Genomic DNA, 20,652 nt, shown 5'->3' on the forward strand with positions numbered 1-20,652 from the left:
AACAGAAAGGAGCAGTGGACTACAATTTCGGATTGAACGCACAAAGAACTACGCTACATCTACTGTTTACTGTAGTCAGCTTTATCCTACCACCTCCGATGGGGGGTTATAATAATCATCTGCTAACAGTGGAGACTCAGACAGAAATTATCACTATGGTTTTAATTGTATCTGAAATGCAAATGTAAAAAAACACTGTATTTTACCACAGATTTATCTTTGGTAATTTTTGAATTACAGACCGTTGAAACAGATACTTATAAAACCGAAGAGTACTTCTTTATAACAATGGATACTTAGTAACTAACTCATAAATATTTAAAAATCCAAAGATGCTTTTTAGACACAGCAAAGTGTATTAGAATCTGCTCTTTCTTCCTTGAAAACCCAGTAAGGTCAACACTGGTTGAATGTTTTTACCAATATGCTGAACTATACCCATAAACATTTCAACAGGATGTAAAGGTTTCTTAGATTCACTACAAACCTAGGAACACTAAGCATCTTCTTTTGTCTTAACAGCAGCGATTGTGGAAACATTTCAAAAGTCACACAATACACCTCAGTACTGGTTTGATCAGATTTGACTGTGAGTGATTTTTGCGACAATAGCAAACAACCCAACAACTTTCAGAACTTTGACTAACCTGAACTTGGTTGCTTGATCTTGATTGGTAGGTAAGAACATGACAGACTGTTCTACAACTGTGGCCAACCCACTTGTCCCTATATCAGTAGTTTTTAGGATTTAGGTTGTGTTATGTAAAGGTATTTCTGCTCTCTAGAGTTGCCTCGAGATGATTTTCCCATGAATTATGTGGCCTTGCTGTAAGTCTGTCATTCAATGGAGAGACTGTGGAATCAGAGAGTGTGAAAGATAAATTCATGTGTGCAAGATCATGTCTACACTGCAGTCAGAGACTGGAGTCCAATGCTGCTTTGACAAGATGCTTGATAAAAACCTGCTCAAGTGAACAACTTCTTATCAGGAGGCATTACCCCACTTTCTGGTTTGTGCTTTTAAAGGAGCTTTTGAATACTGTTATGTAATGTATGGTTCCCGCCCTCATGGTAAAATGAAAAAACATTAAAATGCTGGGAATGTTTTAAATGTTTTATTTTTGTTTGTTTATAAGAAGATTTTAAGTATATCAAAAATTGAAATTACAGAAGCTATTATATTCTTAAACTTTACAGTGATGAAAAAAATAAACTCAAGAAAAATAAAAACATTTTGAAAACAGAAAAATTAAGAAACTCACAAGCACACCTATTTATATGACCTAATATGAAAGAACCTTCTATTATTGTTCTTTCATCTTACAATTATACTTTACAAATTCAGAAGGGGAGTGTGCACTTCTGCTCAATTCTAACTTTAGTTGAATAATCTAGGAAGTTAGGCTCAAACCTTTTATTATAAAAACACAATTTCTGAAACTGGTAATCTTATTCGTGGGGAAGCTTTATGAAGCCAGTTGCCTTTGGCCCTCCACACATACATATAGAGTGGACTTTGGAACTGGTACAGTACTGTATGTAATTTCAACCTCCACTTCTACAGACCACCATTGGTATAAAAGGCCTTTGCAGAGGTTAAGGCGTCAGTCCCTCAAAAGAGAGAGACGCAGCGAGCCCATCATGTGGGACTCCAAGCTCTGCCTTTCCTTTCTCCTTATCACGCTTACCTCAAGTTGTAAGTATTGTTATTTCATCTCCATTATGTTGCTTTTGCCTTTTTTTAAATCTAATTATCTTGATATTTTTTACAGCTGCCCAAGAGGAGCATGTATCCTGCCTGTGTAAGTTCAATATGCTGATATGTTAATTTTAAAAAACACTATGCGTTGTGAATGGCAGTTTGATTTCAATGTTTTTAGAGATTGTATTGTGCCAATATTTTCAAGAATTTCTTTGTTCTGTAAATTATTTTTGCTTAATTGTTATTGTAAGTTTATAGAACTGTAATATTAAAATCTATATCTTCTCTAAAAGTGAACCAAAGGTACAAACCATACCACATATATGAATACCTGTACAAGGCTGAGTCTTTGAATGCTATCAATGGTGCCTCACATCTCAAGAATGGACCTATGGCCACTTGCAAGGTACAAACATTTCACCATTCAATGTTCTCACACACATTTTCATTTAAATTGTATCACACAGGGTAAAGCTGATATATATATGTTTTTAAACAGGTTGAAATCGAAGTGCCTCAGACTTGTAGTTTCATCGTCCGCACCACCGGTTGTAGCTTGAGTGAAGTGGTCGACATGGATGTAGAAGGCAACCCTGTGTTCAGTCCCACGTCCAGCTCTCTCAACTTTGCTGCTGAAATGGAGAGGTACGATACATACACATTTTTTCTTTAAAGATTCAGTGTATAGAGTTTAGTGACATCTAGTGGTGAAGTTTCATGTTGCAGCTGAATACCCCTCACCTCACCCTCCCCTTCGAAACAAGAAAGATAACCTGTGGTAGACTTCAGTTGTTATAAAAACTCAAAAGGTGTTTAGTTTACTCCTTTAAAAAAAAAACCTTGGTGGAGAGGACTTGCTCCAGATATAAATATAAAGTATTTAAACATAAAGGCTCATTCTAGGATAAAGAAAACAACAATTTGTACTATTTAGATTAAACACACTGGTGAAAACATCACAAAGATTATATAATATTCAATTTCTGCCAAAAGATCCCTTTCACCTTAATCTTACCCACTGGACCTTTAAGTGTTACACCACGTATGCAGGAAAAAACATTTGCTGAACATTCAAGAGTTAACCTTGAGTTTCTTTCATTTAGATATCCTCTGAAGGTTGTGGTTGAGGGTGTATATGATGTGAGATTGTACCCTGAAGATGGTGAGACAACAACCATTCTGAATGTCAAGAGAGGCATTATCTCTGCCCTGGCTGTTCCTCTGGTCGAAGAAGACAAGAACAAGAACATGGTACGTCTCTTACTAGTGTACCCTTCAAATTTAAACCTACATTAAAAAAGAAAAAAACAACTTATCACACCCTACTGTAAGAACAGAAAATAATGTAACATCTCTGTAAACACCCATTTTAGCCCACTATCCATGGCATGTGCAAGACAGATTCCTCCATCACATCTACAGAGGACAGCAGAACTGGCATTAGCCTCACCAGGGATCTGTCCACGTGTGACAAATTTGTCCCGATGAGAGATCACACCAGTCCTCTGGCACTTATCTCTGGCATGGTGAGATACTCCAGCGACACATGTGAGGTTTGGTTTTGAAAGAATAACTTTTTTGCTGACAATACTTTTTCTGTCTTTCAGCACTACCCTCTTGCTCAGTTGGTTAGAAGCTCCCAGACATGTAATTACAATTTTGACAATGAGAAGAAACACATGACCTCTGGGTCCTGCACTGAGAACCACATCCTCATTCCCTTCTCACACAAGTAAGTCAATCTTTATGGATCATTCTGAACTACTCTATTATGTAAGAACGAGTACTGATAACTATTACCCGAGGTTTCTACAATCCTTTATTCAATGCATTTCATCCCCACAGGGGAGAATACGGAGTAACTAACGTTGGAAAGCAAGAACTGACTCTTGTTCAGGTCTCTCCTCACAACGACAGGGTTTTCGACCACAGTAAACACATTTTTTGCACTTTCTTCTTTTTTATTTCAATATACTAAATTTGTGCATAATTCATACTAACCATTTCCTTCTGTATAACAGGTGGCATCGTCAAGGGTCTTCACATGGAAGCTGTCCATGACAAGAGTGTTGTCCAGGATAAAGATGCAGGTCTGAACCTCCTGAGAGAACTGGCCAATCTGCCCGAGGCCGAGGGTGAGAGGAGGGCCCACCTCTTCCACAAGCTTGTCACCATGGTCCGTGGAATGAAGGCCGAGACCCTGAGTCCCGCCATTCCCGAGGCTCTTGAAGTGTCCCCGGTCCTGACCTACCAGGTTCTGGCCCAGTGTGGAACCCCTGAGTGCAGCAGTGCCATCATGCAGCTCCTCAGGACCTTCGACAGCTCTGCAGTCGAGGTTGATGCTGCTGTGTTTGCTCTGGGACTCGTGTCCAATCCCTCTGCCCTCCTGATCAATGACATGCTCGAGATGGCCAAATACAAGGTCAGCAAGCCCATCCTGTATGCCCTGAGCAATATCGTCAAGAGGTGAGTGATGTCAACGCACTTTCATGCTGAATAATATTCGAGCAACTATTTACTTAATCCTGTATGTAAAATAGAACCAACGTCTTCAAAAATAAAAAGCTTTCTATTCTCTCTTCAACAGGTTGTACAAGGCTGAAGGAAATCTGATCCCTGAGATTTACTCTGTGGCTGAGTTCATGGCTTCTCAGCTGGGCGACTGCTCCGGTGACCAGGAGACCACTTTCATGTATTTGAGAGTGGGTAACATAAATAACTGATTATAATTAAAATGACCGTCAACGCCAATAAGCAAAAAGTTCACATGTCCTTTGATTATAGGTTATTGGAAATATGGCTCCAGCTATGTCCTCTGCTAGTCCTGCACTGAGAGCGGCTGTGATCCAGTGTGTGAACAAACCTGAGGCTTCTCTGGCTGTGCAGCAGGCTGCCATCCAAGTCTTCAGGCTGATTCCCGTCCCTGAGGAGGCAAGACAAATTGATTAATTGGTGTGACGGCTTAATATAATTATTATTTGTACATTACTGATACTAGTTTTATTGATCTCTTTTTGTCACAGGGCAGAGAGATTCTCATGCAGGTGCTTCTGGACGGTACCACCCCCATGCAAAAGCGTGTTGCTGCATATCTAGTTCTTATGAAGAACCCGGAGCAGAATGAACTGGCTCAGCTGGCGGATGCTCTGCCCCTTGAACAAGACCAACAAGTCAAGAGCTTTGTCATCTCCCACATTACTAACATCTTATCCACAACTGAGCCTGAGACTAAAGAGTGGGTTTGAAGTTCATAAAAGTTTTTAATTGCTGCCACTAACTACATGTAGTTGTCTCAATTTGAATAAAATCACCACAAAGTGATTGACTGCAATATTTTTCTTGATTTCCAACAGACTGAGACAGATGATCCGTGATGCCCTGCAGGGAAATGAGATTGGAGCCACTATGGACGCCAGCAAGTTCTCTCGCAACTACAAGATGGGATCTGTGGAGGGAAACATGATCTTTGAGGGTACCAGCTATCTGCCCAAGGAAGTCATGCTTGAGATGACTCTCAAGGCCTTTGGCTATGAAATGGACATGATTGAGGTAAACATTTTGTGCCATGAGACATATCGAGATGAGTTTAGTTTGGTTAGTAGGTGTAATAAATGTATCATCTTTACAGATTGGAATTGAGAGCAAAGGACTTGAGCCAACTGCTGAAGCCCTGTTTGGAGAGAATGGATTCTTTCCTGACACTGCCATGAAAATAATGTACTTTGTCTCTGACAACATGCAATTGAGAGTCAGTGAGAATCTGTTAAACATGCTGCCAAATCTGAAGAAGGACAGAATGAAGAGACAGGTATGAGCGAGACATCTGTTTTGTCTGTGTTAAAGTTATCTTAAAAGTTATTATGAAACTGTATTTTTATCAAATGTACGAAATAAAAAATACAGTAAGAACTTCTACATGCACAGGCCTCCCTGAACCTGATGAGGGAGATCGGAAGCAACCTGAACAAACTGGTGGGCGAACTGAAGTCTGCTCAGTCTCCTGAGGCCATGGTTTACATGAAACTTCTGGGAAATGAGCTGGGATATCTGAAGACCAACGAAATTCAGGAGATGGCCTACTCTGCTGCAATGATGATCGACAGCATGATGAAGATGTTCCCTGGTGATGTAAGATAAACCAGTTATTTTTAGTTTTTTAAGTGATTGCAATTTTTAGTCAGTATTTCATCTGTGTTTTTTACTGCCACAGCTAATGAAGGCTTTGATGACCAAGGCTGATAATACAATCTTTGCCCATTACATCTTCATGGACAATGAATTCTTCCTGTCCACTCTAACTGGTGTGCCTCTGAGGATTGCACTGTCTGGTACCTTCACTCCTGGTATCAAGGGTGGACTTAAGATTGCCCGTGACATGGTAATTATCCAAATATGTGTTTCACAGCCCATTCACTTTATGGTTATTTCACAGCATCAACGCAACTATTCATGTTTCTCCTGTTTCCACACAGAATGAAGTTGCATTCATGCCCTCTGCTGGCATTGAGTTTGTAACTCAAGTTGGATCCCACATCCCTGAATATGTCAACTCAGGATTAGAGATGCACACCAACATTTTCCACGAGAGTGGACTCAGTGCCAAGATCTCCATGGAACATGAGGGACTCAAACTGACCATCCCCGCACCAGTGAATCCCACAAAGCTCATCAAAATGACGTAAGCAGAAGTAGAGGTTCTTGGCCATGATCATATATATGACAAGATTGTGTCTGATTTGAAGTAAATCCAACTTTGGAAGAAATCTAGATTTCATAACAGCCAAGTGCTAGAACAGGGGTGTTGACACTTTATAGGCTTGTGAGTTACTTTTGAAATGACCAGCTCAACAAGTTCTACCGACAAGATAATGTTGGTTCAACATCGCCCTCTACAGCCACACTTTGTGATTAATCCTGTTGGGCTCAGTGTGTGAGCAAATACAGGTTTTTCAGACTAAAACATATACACCAAACTTATGCTCACATTCTTTTTAACTTCCCCACATAGAAACACCCTGGTGGCCGTGACTGGAAAAGAGGTGATGACCATCCCCCCAACAGTGATGGACAAGGTTGATGTGAGTGAGTGCACTCCTTTCTTCGCTGGAATGAAATACTGCACCGCTCTGCAGTATATTGATGCTTCCTCTCAAGAGACAACCCCCTACTTCCCCTTCACTGGAGACAGCAAGTAAGCAACATTTTCTGAAACACCGACAAATGATAATCTTTTTTATTCACTTGTTTAACCAGAAAAATATTAAATGAACCATTATAGATTTGCTGTGGAGCTCCACCCTACTGGCGAAGTCACTGAGTACACAACCACTGTTGCCTACGAGCTCCTCAGGGAGGGAGAAGAGGGCAGGCAGAAGGTTGACTCTGTGAAGCTCATTGTGAGGGCTGAAGGTAAGTTGCAGTACATTTGGACAATATGATCAAATCCTTCCATGGTTGAAGTGGCCCACAAGCTAACAATTACTCTATTGGTTCCCCAACAACAGGTGCAGAGCCCACTGAGGCCGTAGCAATGCTGAAGTACAACAGAAGGAAGAATGTCGTCACAGCTGACTTACAGATCCCCGACTACGATGTAGAGGCTGGACTCAGGCTGGGTGTTGTTGATGGAAACACCAAGGGCAAAGGAACTCATTCAATCTCTCTGGACTTTGTAAACAAGAACATCCCTCAGCTCTCCCTGGTTGGCCGTGCCAAGTAAGAAATCAACCATGAAATGAATGTGACTCATGTCATTGAACTGACACTAACCAACTGGTACACATTTCAGTCTGAAGGCCATGAAGGAAGCAATGCTGCAAGTCCAGTTGCTTGTCCCCTCACTCAATGCTGATGCCACTATCACAGCTAACATGAAGCATGGTGAAGAATTAGAGCTGGAGCTTAAGAGTGAAATCAAAGTAATGGACGCCACCGCTGAGCAGAAAATTGCACTGACATATGGTAATTGAATTCCCCTTTTATCTTTATATCTCTATTACAACAACATTTTATTACATTGTTACTTCTGAGACACTGGGATATAACTCTGAGTCACATCAAACATTGCAACATAAGACAAGGAAAAGTACAAAAAGATGTATATTTAATTGATGTGTTCTGTTGTAGATGCCAGCAAGATTGAATTTGCATTCAAGTCGGATGTAAACGCTAAAACAACCGTCTTGCAAAATGCTGACTTGTTTGAGAAGTACGGCAACCAGCTACTTGACGCACAAGTGGGACTGACAGACGTGAGAGTCCGTCACATCTTCAAGACATTTAAGGAGGTATGAGTCTCGATTCAGAAATTATTTGGGGTTTCTTTGTTAAAAAGAAAATTGAAAAAGACCTGAAAAACTTATTTTTCTTCTTTTTTTAGGCTGCAAACAGCCAAATGGAAAAGTATGGTGCTGACCTACTTTACATTCAGAATTTCAGAGTTCCTGATATGCCTGTGATCTCCCTGCCAGAGACATTGTTCCTGAACATGTAAGTGTGGCAAATGTCATGGTAAATACTTAAATGAGCCGAGATGTATTCTTTTCAGAACATGAATTTATTTTACTTTTGTCCTGTTTACAGTGAGGCAAAGGCTTCGTACTACTTCAACAATGAGCGCTTCACCTTTGCTATCCCTCTCCCTCTCGGAGGAAAGTCTACAGAAGAGCTTCAATTCCCACCGGTTTTAACAACCCCAAGTGTATCTCTACCCCAGTTTGGTCTGGAGATTGTCTCCATGGAGATTCCAATCCCAGACCTTGTTGTGCCTGAGAGTCTTACTCTGTTTATTCCTCTTTTTGGCAAAGCTGAGGTTTCATCTCTGATGAAAAGCAACCTTTATGATGCAGAGGCCTCATTTTCTGCTGGCAAAGATGGGGTGGAAACACCAAGCTACTCAGCGAAGTTTGACGTGAAAGGAACTTCCCCAATTGACGTCCTGTCAATAAAGATTGAAGGTAATTCTGAGCAAATATTTATCAATTTGTAATTCCCAAGATACAATTTATTGTGCATATCTCTATTTGTTATATTGCATATTAGCTAATGATTCACACTATGCATCTTTTCTTCTTTTGTCTCTTATTTAGGCTCAGGAATGTTGATGACAACTGATTCCATTAATGCTCAATTGAAAAGCTCTTTGGTCCATAAATTCATTGAAGCCAGTGTTAGCATAACTGAAGACGCAACCTTCACTGACAAAATCAATTTGAAATCAAGCAGCAAGATTGAAGCCACAAGTCCATTCGGTCTCAATGTTGCATTAGAGCACACAGGCATGACTGGATTCAACACTGAGGAAATCTCTGCTGATAGCAAGTTTGATGCAATGTTCGAGGCTGGACCCATGTACGGCAAAACCATCTCCACCCAGTCATTCACCATCTTCCCATTCAGGCAAGAAGCAAAGCTTGATTCTACTGTCCAGATTGACTCCACAGTTATCAATGCTCAGAACACAATCGCAGCATCCCTTGCCAATGGTGAATTCTCTCTTGTGTCTAACACCAATGCCTTTAAAAACCTCTTGACACATGTTGGTGAGCTTTCCTACAAAGAAAGCAAGCTGTCATTGAAAGGTGATGCCATTGTCCTTGCTCTCGGCATGAAGATCCGCAACCAGGCCGAAGCCTCAGCTGGTGCAAGTGAAGTCGTCATTAGGATCGAGACAAATGCCGACCAGACTGAAAACCGTGTTTACTCTCTGCTGACTGCCACTCTTGATGTCAATGGTCTGGCTGTAAACAGCGATGCCACCTTGAAACTTCTTGAGAATGAAGCTATTCACAAGGCTGTTCTGAAGATGAACAAGGACGGTTTGACCACAAGTGGAACAACCACCCTGCAGAGCCCCCTGTCCCTAGAAAACAGCTTCAATGCTGAGCTTGATGCTTCCAGAGCTACTTTATCTATTAACAACAAGGCTGCAATGAGTGATGTCAAGGTAGACAATGCAAATACTCTCGTGATTACTCTTGCTAGCCTAGACATCAGCTCAAAGGCTGAGGCCACAGCCAGCGAGTATGCCTCTTACACCCATGATATCCTCATCAACATGAAACCCTACACCGCTTCTGCCAATGTTAATAACAACCTGAGACTTCTGGCTGTCAACTTCATTAATGAGGCTCAGCTGCAGGCAGAGTTGTACAAGATGGACCTGACCGGAAGCCTGAAAGCCCTCTACGGTGAGGAAGAGATCAAGCACATCTATCAGGTGATGTATGCTGATATGACTGCAAATGCAAAGTGTAGCACCACTGGAAAACTCTTTGGAACCCACATGAACCAGAACACTGAGCTGGAAGTTGTTGGTCTTGCTGCCAGGCTCTCCAACGATGCCCGTTTCAACTCACAGCCAATGCGCTTTGATCACACCATCCGCTGCAGCGTTGTTCCTTTTGATTTCAACCTTGATGCTGTCGTCAACGCTGATGGAGACATCAACGCATACGGAAAGCACAGTGCTCAGCTCTATGGCAAGTTCCTCCTGAAAGCTCAACCTCTGGCTTTTGCTAGCTCACATGATTGCAGAGCATCAATAACCCAGGAGCTAGGAAACAATTTTTCCCTCCAGACTATAATTGACAACAACATGGACACTGTTCTTACACCCCAAGAGCAAAAGACCAGTTTTAGAATGAAATCTAAATTGAATGAGCATGTCTTCAATCAGGACATGAGTGTGTACAATACCCCTGAAAGAACTGGAATTGAAGTCTCTGGCACCATCCTCACAAACCTCATCAACATAAATTCTGCAGACAACCAGGAATTCAGCATCTCTGGCTTCCTCAAGTACGACAAGAACACAGACAGTCATATAATTCAGATCCCTCTTTTTAACAATCTCCCTGCCCTCTTGGAAACTGTAAAAGGCTTCATCGTGTATGTTGCTGAGACACTGCAAGACTGCCTCAACAACGGGGAGATAAAGGCTAAACTTGAGGCTCTTCCCCAGCATGTAAGTGACTTTGTTTCCCAATTGAATATTGAAGGCAAGGTAAACCAACTTAAGCAGTATTTCACGGATCTTACCCAAGAATATGCAATTTCCATGGACGATGTGGAGGCTTCTTTAAGTAACCTGAATGCTACCTTTGAAAAACATCTAGCTGATCTCACTGTTTACATCCAACACTTTGTTGGTATGATTGAAGAACTTCTTAGTGGCAGCCTCCCTGAAACACTCGCTCAGAGTATCCAGCAACATCTTAATGCCTTTAACGAGGAATATGACATCAAGGCTCTGGTTGTGTATGTGATTGACACCGTAAGGGAGATGGTCCAGAAGTTTGACTTGGAAAAACTGAAGGGCAGCAGCATTGCCTTCCTGCTTGACATTGATGCCAAGTATGAAATCCAAGCTAAGCTTCAGACAATCATGTCCGAGATTAAGCAAATGGTTGAGACCTTTGACTTGCAAAACTTTGTTTCTGAATTGAAAGGTTACATCACATATGAATATGTGGACTTCAGAGCTCACATTGAGGGACTCATTAGTCAGTTTACCACAGAGATTCTCAGTGATATAACAGATTATATTAGGCGAACGATTCAGGACCTTGATATCATAGGCAAGATCAACACCTTCTATTCCAAGCTGAGAGAGTTGACTTTAAAGTTCGAGGTAGACAAAAAGGTTCAAGTTGCCTTGGAAAAAGTTATGGAGCTCATCGAGCAGTGCAAAATTGAGGAATCCATCAGAGCTGTATTTAAGATGGTTAAGAATGCAGATATACCTTCCAAATTCATGCAAAACTTTGAGGATTCTATCAACTATTTAAAATCAGCTGAGATTCAGGATATAATTATCCAGTTAAAAGACTACCTGCTTATTATTGAGGAGAACCTGAAGTCATTTAATTACAATGACTTTGTGGATTATGTAAATCAAATTATTGCCAAGTACACATCTCATGTGAATGATCTGCTCAGGTCTCTTGAAATCCCCCAGAAGCTTGAGGCAACTACAGATTTAGCCAATTTTGTCTTATCGTCTGTCAGAGGCGCCGTCGAACAACTGAGAGAAATCAATATTTCAGAAAGTGTAAAAGCTGCTCAAGATGTCATTGACCAAGTTGTTCTTGATAACCTGAAGGTAATTGCAGAAGTTATAAAACAGAAAATGTCAAACCTGGATGTCAATGCTGAAATTGCTTCTTATCTGCAGTTGGCAAGTAAGTGCTATACTGACCTCCTAATCTTTGCCACTGAGATGTTCACCGATATGGTTGAGATCTTTAAGAAGCTGGCACCTGACCAAAAGATTGTCAGTGAGCTTTTGCAAATCATTGATGGGCTCATTACAGAACTGAAGAAAGCCCAGCTAAACATAGCATCCTTCAGAATTCCTCTCACTGATCTTGTAGTGCCGTCCAAGACATTCACCATGAGTGATCTTCACCAGTTTGAAATCCCAACAGAGCTGAACATCCCAGAGTTCACCATCTTGGGGTTGCATACCGTGCAAGCGACAACCATCTCAATGAATGACATAAAACAGAGGCTCATTGCCTTGATCGATTTCATTCTGAATTTGGAGATGCCAATGTTTGATGTTAATGCTTTAATTGGAGACCTGAATATGAACTACCTTCCTACCATTCCTGAATATTCACTCCCTGTGATCACTTTACCCGAGTTCTCATTTCCTATTCTGCCTGTTTTTCCGGCAGACAAACTTATCAAAACTCTCCAATTCCCAACAAGTAAGCTGTCATTAATTCCCAGTGACATCACAATTCCAGGCTTTGGTAAACTGAGTTATGAGATTAAAGTGAATACCCCAATCTACTCTGTTAGGAATGCTGCTGAGGTTCAAACCTCTCTTGACATAAATGAGACTCCTCAGCTTACAGCCTTTGTGACTTCCCAAGGGACATCGCTCAGTTTTGAAATCCTTAACTTCAACCTGGATTCCACTGCTCGCATTGTTGTTCCCAAGGACCTTCAGCTGATTGCTGCTGAGACCCTTAAATTCACTCATGATTTTCTTGCAGTGGACCATCATGCATCTGTAACATTTTCTGACTTCTCTGCTCAGGCGTCAGCCAAAACCACAGTAAAAGCCACCACAGCACATTACAATGCTGAGCTTTTAAATGAAGCTTACTTAGCCACCAAGGGTGGTTTATCAGCCAGTACTGACACATCCTATAAACATGTTCTCAGCCTCCCTATCTTCGACCTCACGAGTGAGACATCTGTTACACAAAAATGTATGGCCCGTCAGGAAGGTACATCAGTGACAATAACTGTTGGAAACCAGGGTACTACCACCTTGAACTCTCACGAAAACACTCATAAGAGTGACCTGCAAGTCACAATCAATCCAAGTACGCTCGTGCTCACCTTAAGTAGTGACACAGATACATTCCTGCTGAAGATGAAACAGACCATGAATGTTGACTCTCTCATATTCACTTATTTCAAGTCTGATTTTCGTTCTGAAGTAGAAGGCTCCACGATAAAAAGCAGCATTTTGGTGGGATCAGTTAATGCCAATCTTCATGACATGAAGCTTGAACTGAAGGCTACTCAGACTACATATCTAACTGGTTTTGTCATTGGATCCTTCAACAATGTGATTGATGTTGTTGTTGGTACCAGGGAGGTTGTGTTTATCCTTCAGAATAACGGAAACACGCAGCTCAGTTTAAATGATGCTCTTACTGCCAAGATCGATCTGCAGAATGATTACTCAGCAACCTTCAGGCCTGACAAACAACATATGAACACTGTGGCTCTGGCCCGTCTTAATCAGCACAAATTGTTCTGGAACTTCTCTATGGAGAACAATGAGAGGGAGTTAGCCGTAATTACTGCTGTAGAAGGGGAAGCAGACATTGCTTTTATGACTAGGCCCATCAGTATTCCTGAGATGGATATTCCATTTGTTGATTTCCATACCCCAGCGATTAGCGATCTTGACTTGTATGAACAAACTGGACTGAAAAACATTCTAACTACCACTGAGCAGAAAATTGATTTCCACAGCAAGATTGTTTACCAAAAAAGCCAAGTAGACCCCTTGGTCGATATGATGGGTCTAATCTACATTCCCTCAGTGGGTAACTTGATCACACAACTGTCCTTCAAGTCTGACATTATCAATCTGAATGTCAATGCTGGATTGTATGCTGAAGATGACTTTGTCTTCCGTCTGGGAGCTACCACAGTCTCCGAGTTTGAGTTTCTAAAAGCCAAACTCGATGGCACCACCAGTCTGACCACCAATAGAGGACTCAAGTTGGCCAACTCTCTGTCCCTTGAACATCGTCACATTGAAGGCACTCATGAAAGCTCCATCTCTGTGAGTACTGAAACTGAAGTCTCTGTGGCTACTGTTGCAAAGATTTCCCTGCCCATTCTCAATCTGGAGGCAAACCAAAATCTGGTTGCAGACACCAAAACCAAAGCAAATGCTGTCTCTACCTTGAGGGTGAAGGCTGATTTCAACATCCCCATGATCAAGGCGGTTGGAAAGGCAGAGGTTGACCACAGTCTGAAGCTGGAAGGAGCTTTTGAGTCTATTTCCATGGAGTCATCCACCAGAGCAAACATGGATGGAACAGTGCTTGAGGATATTCTACTTGTGGGAGTCCTTGATAATGAGTTCAATCTGTACCTGAATAATGATGGCCTTCGCTCCACCTCCAAGATTATTGCTGACGCCAAACTTAACCATGGCACCGACAAACTCTTTGGCCTGGATGTAAATGAAAATCTTGCCGTTGAAGCCTCTCTGAGCCGAGTGTATGCAGTGCTGAAGTACACTAGCAACAATGAGGCAGACCTGTTTAGTTTCAACACCAATGGGAAGCACATCGCCCAGGCAACCATTGACTTTGCGCCAGGGTCTTCCTTGATTGCCGATATTGGGATCGATATCTCTCAGCCCAGCAGTCTGGGTGAGCTGACCATCTTTGAGAAAACTGTTGCTGAAGTAACAGCTGACAAGCAGAAGATCTCTACCAACACCAAGTTCATCAGCCCATTGTACAGCACAAACCTGGCATCAGAAGTCGAGGGCAATGCTCCAGTCTTCAAAATCACCTTTAAGTCCTCTGCCACCTCTGTGATTGTCTTCTTCGAATACGACCTGGACTGTAAGTTATTAATCAATGTATAAACTACATTTAGGCATTTTTTCTTGAGAAAAATTATTGTTACAAGGTTTAACTTAAATAATTGTTCTTCAACAGCTTCCATTACCATAAACTTTGAAAATGCTGGCCTAAGTCTGAATGGAAAGTGTCTTTTCACCCATACCGACCTGACAGTGAACCTTCAAAATGTTTTTTCCCAGACACTGAGGTAATTGTTTAAACAAGCATTTGTGTATATACATTATTTTTGCCATTGTTATTTATCTACTTCCTCTAGCTCATGCATATTTGTTTTTACAAATATTCAAAGACAAATTATATCCCAGGCAAATATGATGAAAGAGAGAAGTGACACATTCCTGTTTGTCTCTACAGTGACTCCCATTTCATACTGGATGTGGACATTACCAGCGCTGCCTTCACTGATGCGAACTTGCGCCTTGCTCTTCTCAAAGATGGATCCAGTGCCACAATTTCTATTCCATCTACAGGCCTCTTGGGTCTTGTGTTCCATGGCAAAGTCCCATCCCAGATGAATGCCAGGTTTTATGGTCGCTATGCTGTAAGGACCTAATAGTGCTTTTATCTATTTGCATTGAGACAAATGTACATTGATTTTACATCTGTTTTTGTTTTCTTGTGTTAAACAGTCTGAACCTGGGAAGGACGTTGAACTTCTCACCATCCGAGCTTCAATCAAGGATACTGATAAAATGAATCTCAAGCTGTCCCTCAACATGGATTCCCCAGACATTATGCTCAGGGTTCTGCAGGAAAAACTTCCCGCCATCACTTCTTGTTTGTCTAACTTTGCTGAGAAATACCAGCTGTTCAGTCATGCTGCTCAGTTGAAGAATAATATTATTTTCTACACTGAGGAAGCCCACAACATTGCAAACCACGCCCCACATATGAGCCAGGTGTCTATTCTCTTTAGGAACACTGTTGCTCAGTACCAGAAGACCGTACAAATGTTCTTGGACGCAACCATCAGGTTCTTGAGAGAGACCCGGGTCAGACTGCCTGGGTCGGACAGGGTAACCACTGTCATTGAAGTGCTCAACAACCTGAATGACAAAATTACTTCTATGCTAGAGAGGGCGATGCACCATGTTGCTGTTAATGCAGAATACGCTTCTGATGTCATGATTGGCATGGTCAGTAAAATTCAGGTCACTATGCCCCTTCGTGATGTCATGGCTGGAGCCAAGATACTTGAGCAGATGAGGGACAGAATGAAGACAATGTCTAATCCTATTCTGGATCTTTTGAAGCACCCACAGAATATCGACATTGTCCTTGAAAAACTGGGAGACACCCTGAAAGCTGTTGTTGTCAAAGCTCAGGACTTTGTTGACAACAGCCTGACGTCGGACGGTCTTGATTCCATTGCTGTCTACATTAATGCTCTCTATGAGAAATACGTGACATTAATGAAAACTATCACTGAGTACGCGAACACAGCTGTGAACACTGCGTCTATAAAAAACATGGTTGATTACTTTCTGGATATTTTAATATCTGTAGTGAATAGGTGTAAATACACTGTTACTGATTATCTTCAGGATGCTCCTTCTCAGTACAAGATGTACGTAAAAGTTAAGGGTTCAAGGCTTATGATTAATCTTTGATTCCACCGCTAAATGTTTGAAATGCTACTCCAGATTATCTAAACGTACAGGTGGACATGTTGAACACTTATTCTACTTTATTCAAAAAGCAAATGCAAACAACTCTAGAAATAATGTCTTGTTCCGTTTTGTTTGAAAATAGAATGATCGTACACTAATGGTATTACACGTGACAGCCGCACATAATAAATAACCTGTTATGTCTTGCATGTCAAATTGTTCTATGTTTATTTTGATGATTGTGTAAAATAAAATCTATGAACTCAAAAGTCATGCACAGCTGTCTTTTATTTCCCCCCAAGGACACTAGTGTACAGTATGTGTCTCTGGAACCAATTCTAGGTTTCTGAATGCACAGCTACTGCAGGTTAAACAATTTTACCAGGTCAGAATAAAAACCATGCAAAATAACAGAACAATAAAACTAAAATTAGGAGGGTGCACAACTGTATGTTATAACCCAGACAAGATATTTATATATCATTGATTCATATATGAGTAAAGGAGAGAGATTGTACACACTTCACAGCATCTTAGAAGTATTGAAACTCAATTATACTTTAGACGATAACACCTCAGTCTTGAGTTCCAGTTTTCATTTTTTTCAGTGTCTATGTTTGTAATTCTAAGTTCAGAATGCTAAGCAGAATATACTGCATGAGGGGATATTAATGGACATGCTGTATTCAGTTACTCCTTATTTGTCTTATTTACTTTTCATTGGGTTTCATTTAGGGAGCACATACAATAAAACAAAGTAACTTATAAACTTATAAACTTATGTCAATTAAAAATACATTTTAAAGGGTGAAATTGTGGTCAAAGGGTTCATTTGAGAAAATGTACGACCACTTGAATTTACATTTGCACAGTTGCTCTCAGTGGATATCAGCTACATGAAGAAGCCTATGGAAAAACAAGTGTAATGTCATCCAACAACCAGGGGGGGTCACAAGAACCTCTGCCTTGAAAACTATTATGCTGCTGATAAATTCATTTTTCCCCAGAGTGAACATGTTCAACTAAAAATAGACAGGAATTTGTATTAATAGATTTAGCTCTGCATACTATATACTATGTTCCAGAGTCTATGGTACTTACAAAAACAATATATTCCAGATTAATTTAATGATTAAAATGTAATTTAAACAAGAAACTAAAAATGAGCTTGATACTAATAAATGAAACTAACTGGGTCTCTGGTACATTCAGCTGATGCTCTTGCTATTTGTGCTGAACTATTCCCATGAGCATCTTTTGTCTGAAGATGGCAACAAGTTATTAATTCCTTCAACGCGGTCCAGATGAAAATGAAAACAAGACTTGTATAGACTTGTCTGAGCTGAAACTCCGGATTGAGCCTGAAACCTTTGACCTATTACTGTTTTTCTTCAACAGCACTGGAACATGTTATCAAGCAGTTCCTGAAGATACCAGTAGATACCAGCTGCATGAGATGTAGAGCATTGTTTTCTGCCGGCTGCGCTCTGCACTAATACAATTAGTGGGGACTATGGAGTAAAGATCCTGATTACACTCTATTCAGACAGTTTCAAGCTGTTTTATGCCCAAAAGTATTCGCAGGAAAAAATTGAAGAAATAACTTATGTCACCCAGCTCTTTTTTTTAATGGCAGGCTATAAAAACAATCACTCCCAGCATGCATGATGAAAGCGTGCTACAGTATGTGGGTCCTTCACTTACTGATAACATGGCAACTCGCTCATATTTCCAATGGTTTAACAGTTTGAACAAAAGTTTTTCTCTTTTCAATGCTAAGGCAAGAACAAGTATTCTCTAAATGTGCAACGGCTCGAATACACGTTTCTTTAAATAGTCATGTAATGATTATTTAGCACCCTGATGAATTCACTCACAACAACCAGCCAAACCAGGAGAGAACTTCTGTTTCAAACACTGACAATCGTCCTACAATAACCTACATCCGTAAAGTTAAAGGCATCTAGGACACTACATTCCTAAGATTACAGCTCTATTGTGGTTGTGTAACAGCCTATAATGAAGGACCTATGGCAACATGTCATATTAGTAAAAGCACGGGTCTAATGATTGACATTTGTAATGGTTGCATTCAATTTATATGTCCCAGTGACCTGTTGTGGAGGATCATTACTGTCATTAATGTCAAGTTAAATAAAATCTGTGGTGAAAGATGTCCTGTAGGTAATTGTTGAATCTGATTACCACTAAAAAAGGGACGATTCACCACATTGTAATAATGAAAACTGTTGTGTGTACAAACGTTATGAAATAAAATTACACATTTATAGATTTTTTAATTGCAAAGAAAGAAATACAACCTCTGCAGCAATCAGGCATTAAAATATCAAATTATAGCTACTTTAATTTGTGTGAGTGTGGCAGAAAATGTTTGGCTTCCCTGACGTCAGTACTTATTAACTTTAAAAAACATTTAAGGTCATGAAATAAAAAGCAACATAAAAATAAAAAAATAATTTAATGTCTGTTTGCTGATCTGTTGTATTTGTTCATTCGCTCTACAAATCAATGTAATGTGTAATTTGCCGACGACTCTATATGAAATTTTAGATTCATGTTCCAAAGGCAAACAAAGGAATAGATGCAATGTGGTCTATGACTGCCTGAAGTGAAGTCCCCTGACAGCTGCTCATCACACAAGTTCAAAATGAAGCATGAACTCAATTAGAAATTGAGAAATGTTTTTTAAGAGAAGGGAGACTCATTCTACATGTTTGATATTTACATTTCCTTTTGGCTCATGTTTCTGTTTCCTGTCTCCTGCTCTCTGATTCAATCATGTGTGTCAGCTCTTACCCTTTGTTTCTTTGGGTTTAGGCTCATTAGTCAGAGGCTTCACATCTACAGGGGGTTTTGAGGACATCAGCTACACAATGACACCCCATGTGACTGTGCATTGATTTTCTCCGCTGACCTCCATGCTCAGGTTTTTTGTGTAACCTTATTTATGGATTTTTCAAGATGACAGAACGTACATAAAAACATGTTTTTAAAGAAGATCCAACTTGTCTCTGCTTTTTATGCCGACCGGATTGATTGATACTGATTGTCAGAACTACTCATTTAGCGTCATTAAAAACCTCAGAATTCCTCTGTCACTCAAGAAGCACTGTTATGTAAAGTCAAGCTGTCAAACCTCTGCCTGATTAACTTATCTTGAGTTCACTTGTTTTGTAATCCTGATCCTTTCACAGACTTCTGTGAGGAGGTGAAAGGTCAGTGAAGAGTGTTAAGATACCAGTGCTGAGGCACCGCTTTTTAATCAAGAAAAAGAAGTCAATACAGAGAATCCCCCCCAGTGAGTTATATACTGTGTATAAATGTATGTTAGGACATAGACATAGATTATTTTTACGTTGTCACATAATGGAAATACTCAAGTACACATGACTTGAATTTGTGTTTAAGTAAAGTACTTGAGTGGATGTACTTAGTTACATTAAAGCAGTGTCTCTAATATGTACAATATGCTGTAAGAGGCCTTGGTCATAGGAGACAGTTTTACTGGTCATAGCATTAAAAGCTCAGATATAACTGAAGACACTAATGATGTTTAAAGTTTTCAACAAAGTCATAGTGGGTAGATGTCATATAAAATATAATATACTTCCATTACTGATGTGGTTATCCAGATAAAACAGCCTGAAAGAAATACAGTATGTGCACGACGGCGATAACACCCTGAAGCAGCAGGTGATATGATTCATATTGTTCATGGGTCAAAGGTTGACTCTAGTTTCTGTAAGAGGACTTCATGTACTTGTACATGTTTAAAATGACAATACAGTGTAACTTTAAAGCTGAAAACTTAAAATAAAACACCAGAGAGATTTTTTTTTCCCTTTTGTTTTTTTTTAAGCCGTGCCTGTCAACATGAAATCCATATTTGGTCAAACTAAAACATTACTTGACTTTATGACAGCAGTTTAAAAAAAGATGTTTAGAAAGAAAACTAAATTACCTACAAAGTGTATCGAGCCCGTTTGAGCACAACAAGCAATCAAAGTTAGTGATTGAGGATATATTATCTATTGAATGGTTTTGATCTGATTACAAAATGTGTTTTCAGATAAAGATACAAATGATTTTCTTAAAAAATACAATTTCAACGATTCAGATTTATATTAAAAAATACTCCAGGATCACTCTCTGACTGATTCTGAAAAACAAAGCAAGGCCATAGGAG

The 20,652-nt window shown here is 40.2% G+C and overlaps 1 protein-coding gene across 1 annotated transcript; it reads left to right on the forward strand.

The window, feature by feature from the left end:
• Positions 1–1,641: 1,641 nt before the first annotated feature.
• On the forward strand, positions 1,642–16,445 carry LOC133024854 (apolipoprotein B-100-like). The gene is made up of 27 exons (XM_061092019.1): positions 1,642–1,696; positions 1,996–2,108; positions 2,202–2,347; positions 2,806–2,953; positions 3,076–3,228; positions 3,310–3,434; positions 3,548–3,633; positions 3,724–4,168; positions 4,290–4,404; positions 4,487–4,633; positions 4,726–4,937; positions 5,056–5,251; positions 5,331–5,510; positions 5,627–5,830; positions 5,913–6,080; positions 6,175–6,380; positions 6,711–6,893; positions 6,981–7,111; positions 7,207–7,417; positions 7,491–7,663; positions 7,829–7,989; positions 8,082–8,191; positions 8,285–8,658; positions 8,791–14,814; positions 14,911–15,022; positions 15,190–15,376; positions 15,465–16,445. The coding sequence occupies exons 1-27, from the start codon at positions 1,642–1,644 to the stop codon at positions 16,443–16,445; spliced, it is 11,346 nt and encodes a 3,781-aa protein (XP_060948002.1).
• Positions 16,446–20,652: the final 4,207 nt, after the last annotated feature.

The sequence above is a fragment of the Limanda limanda genome, chromosome 18 (assembly GCF_963576545.1).
Source record: "Limanda limanda chromosome 18, fLimLim1.1, whole genome shotgun sequence".
Taxonomy (NCBI): domain Eukaryota; kingdom Metazoa; phylum Chordata; class Actinopteri; order Pleuronectiformes; family Pleuronectidae; genus Limanda; species Limanda limanda.

Excerpts from the sequence above, each read along its gene's own strand:
- LOC133024854 (XM_061092019.1), top strand. The coding sequence starts at position 1,642 with ATGTGGGACTCCAAGCTCTGCCTTTCCTTTCTCCTTATCACGCTTACC. Across the intron at positions 4,938-5,055 it reads ACTGAGCCTGAGACTAAAGA|ACTGAGACAGATGATCCGTG; the intron begins GTGGGTTTGAAG and ends GATTTCCAACAG. Across the intron at positions 8,192-8,284 it reads GAGACATTGTTCCTGAACAT|TGAGGCAAAGGCTTCGTACT; the intron begins GTAAGTGTGGCA and ends TCCTGTTTACAG.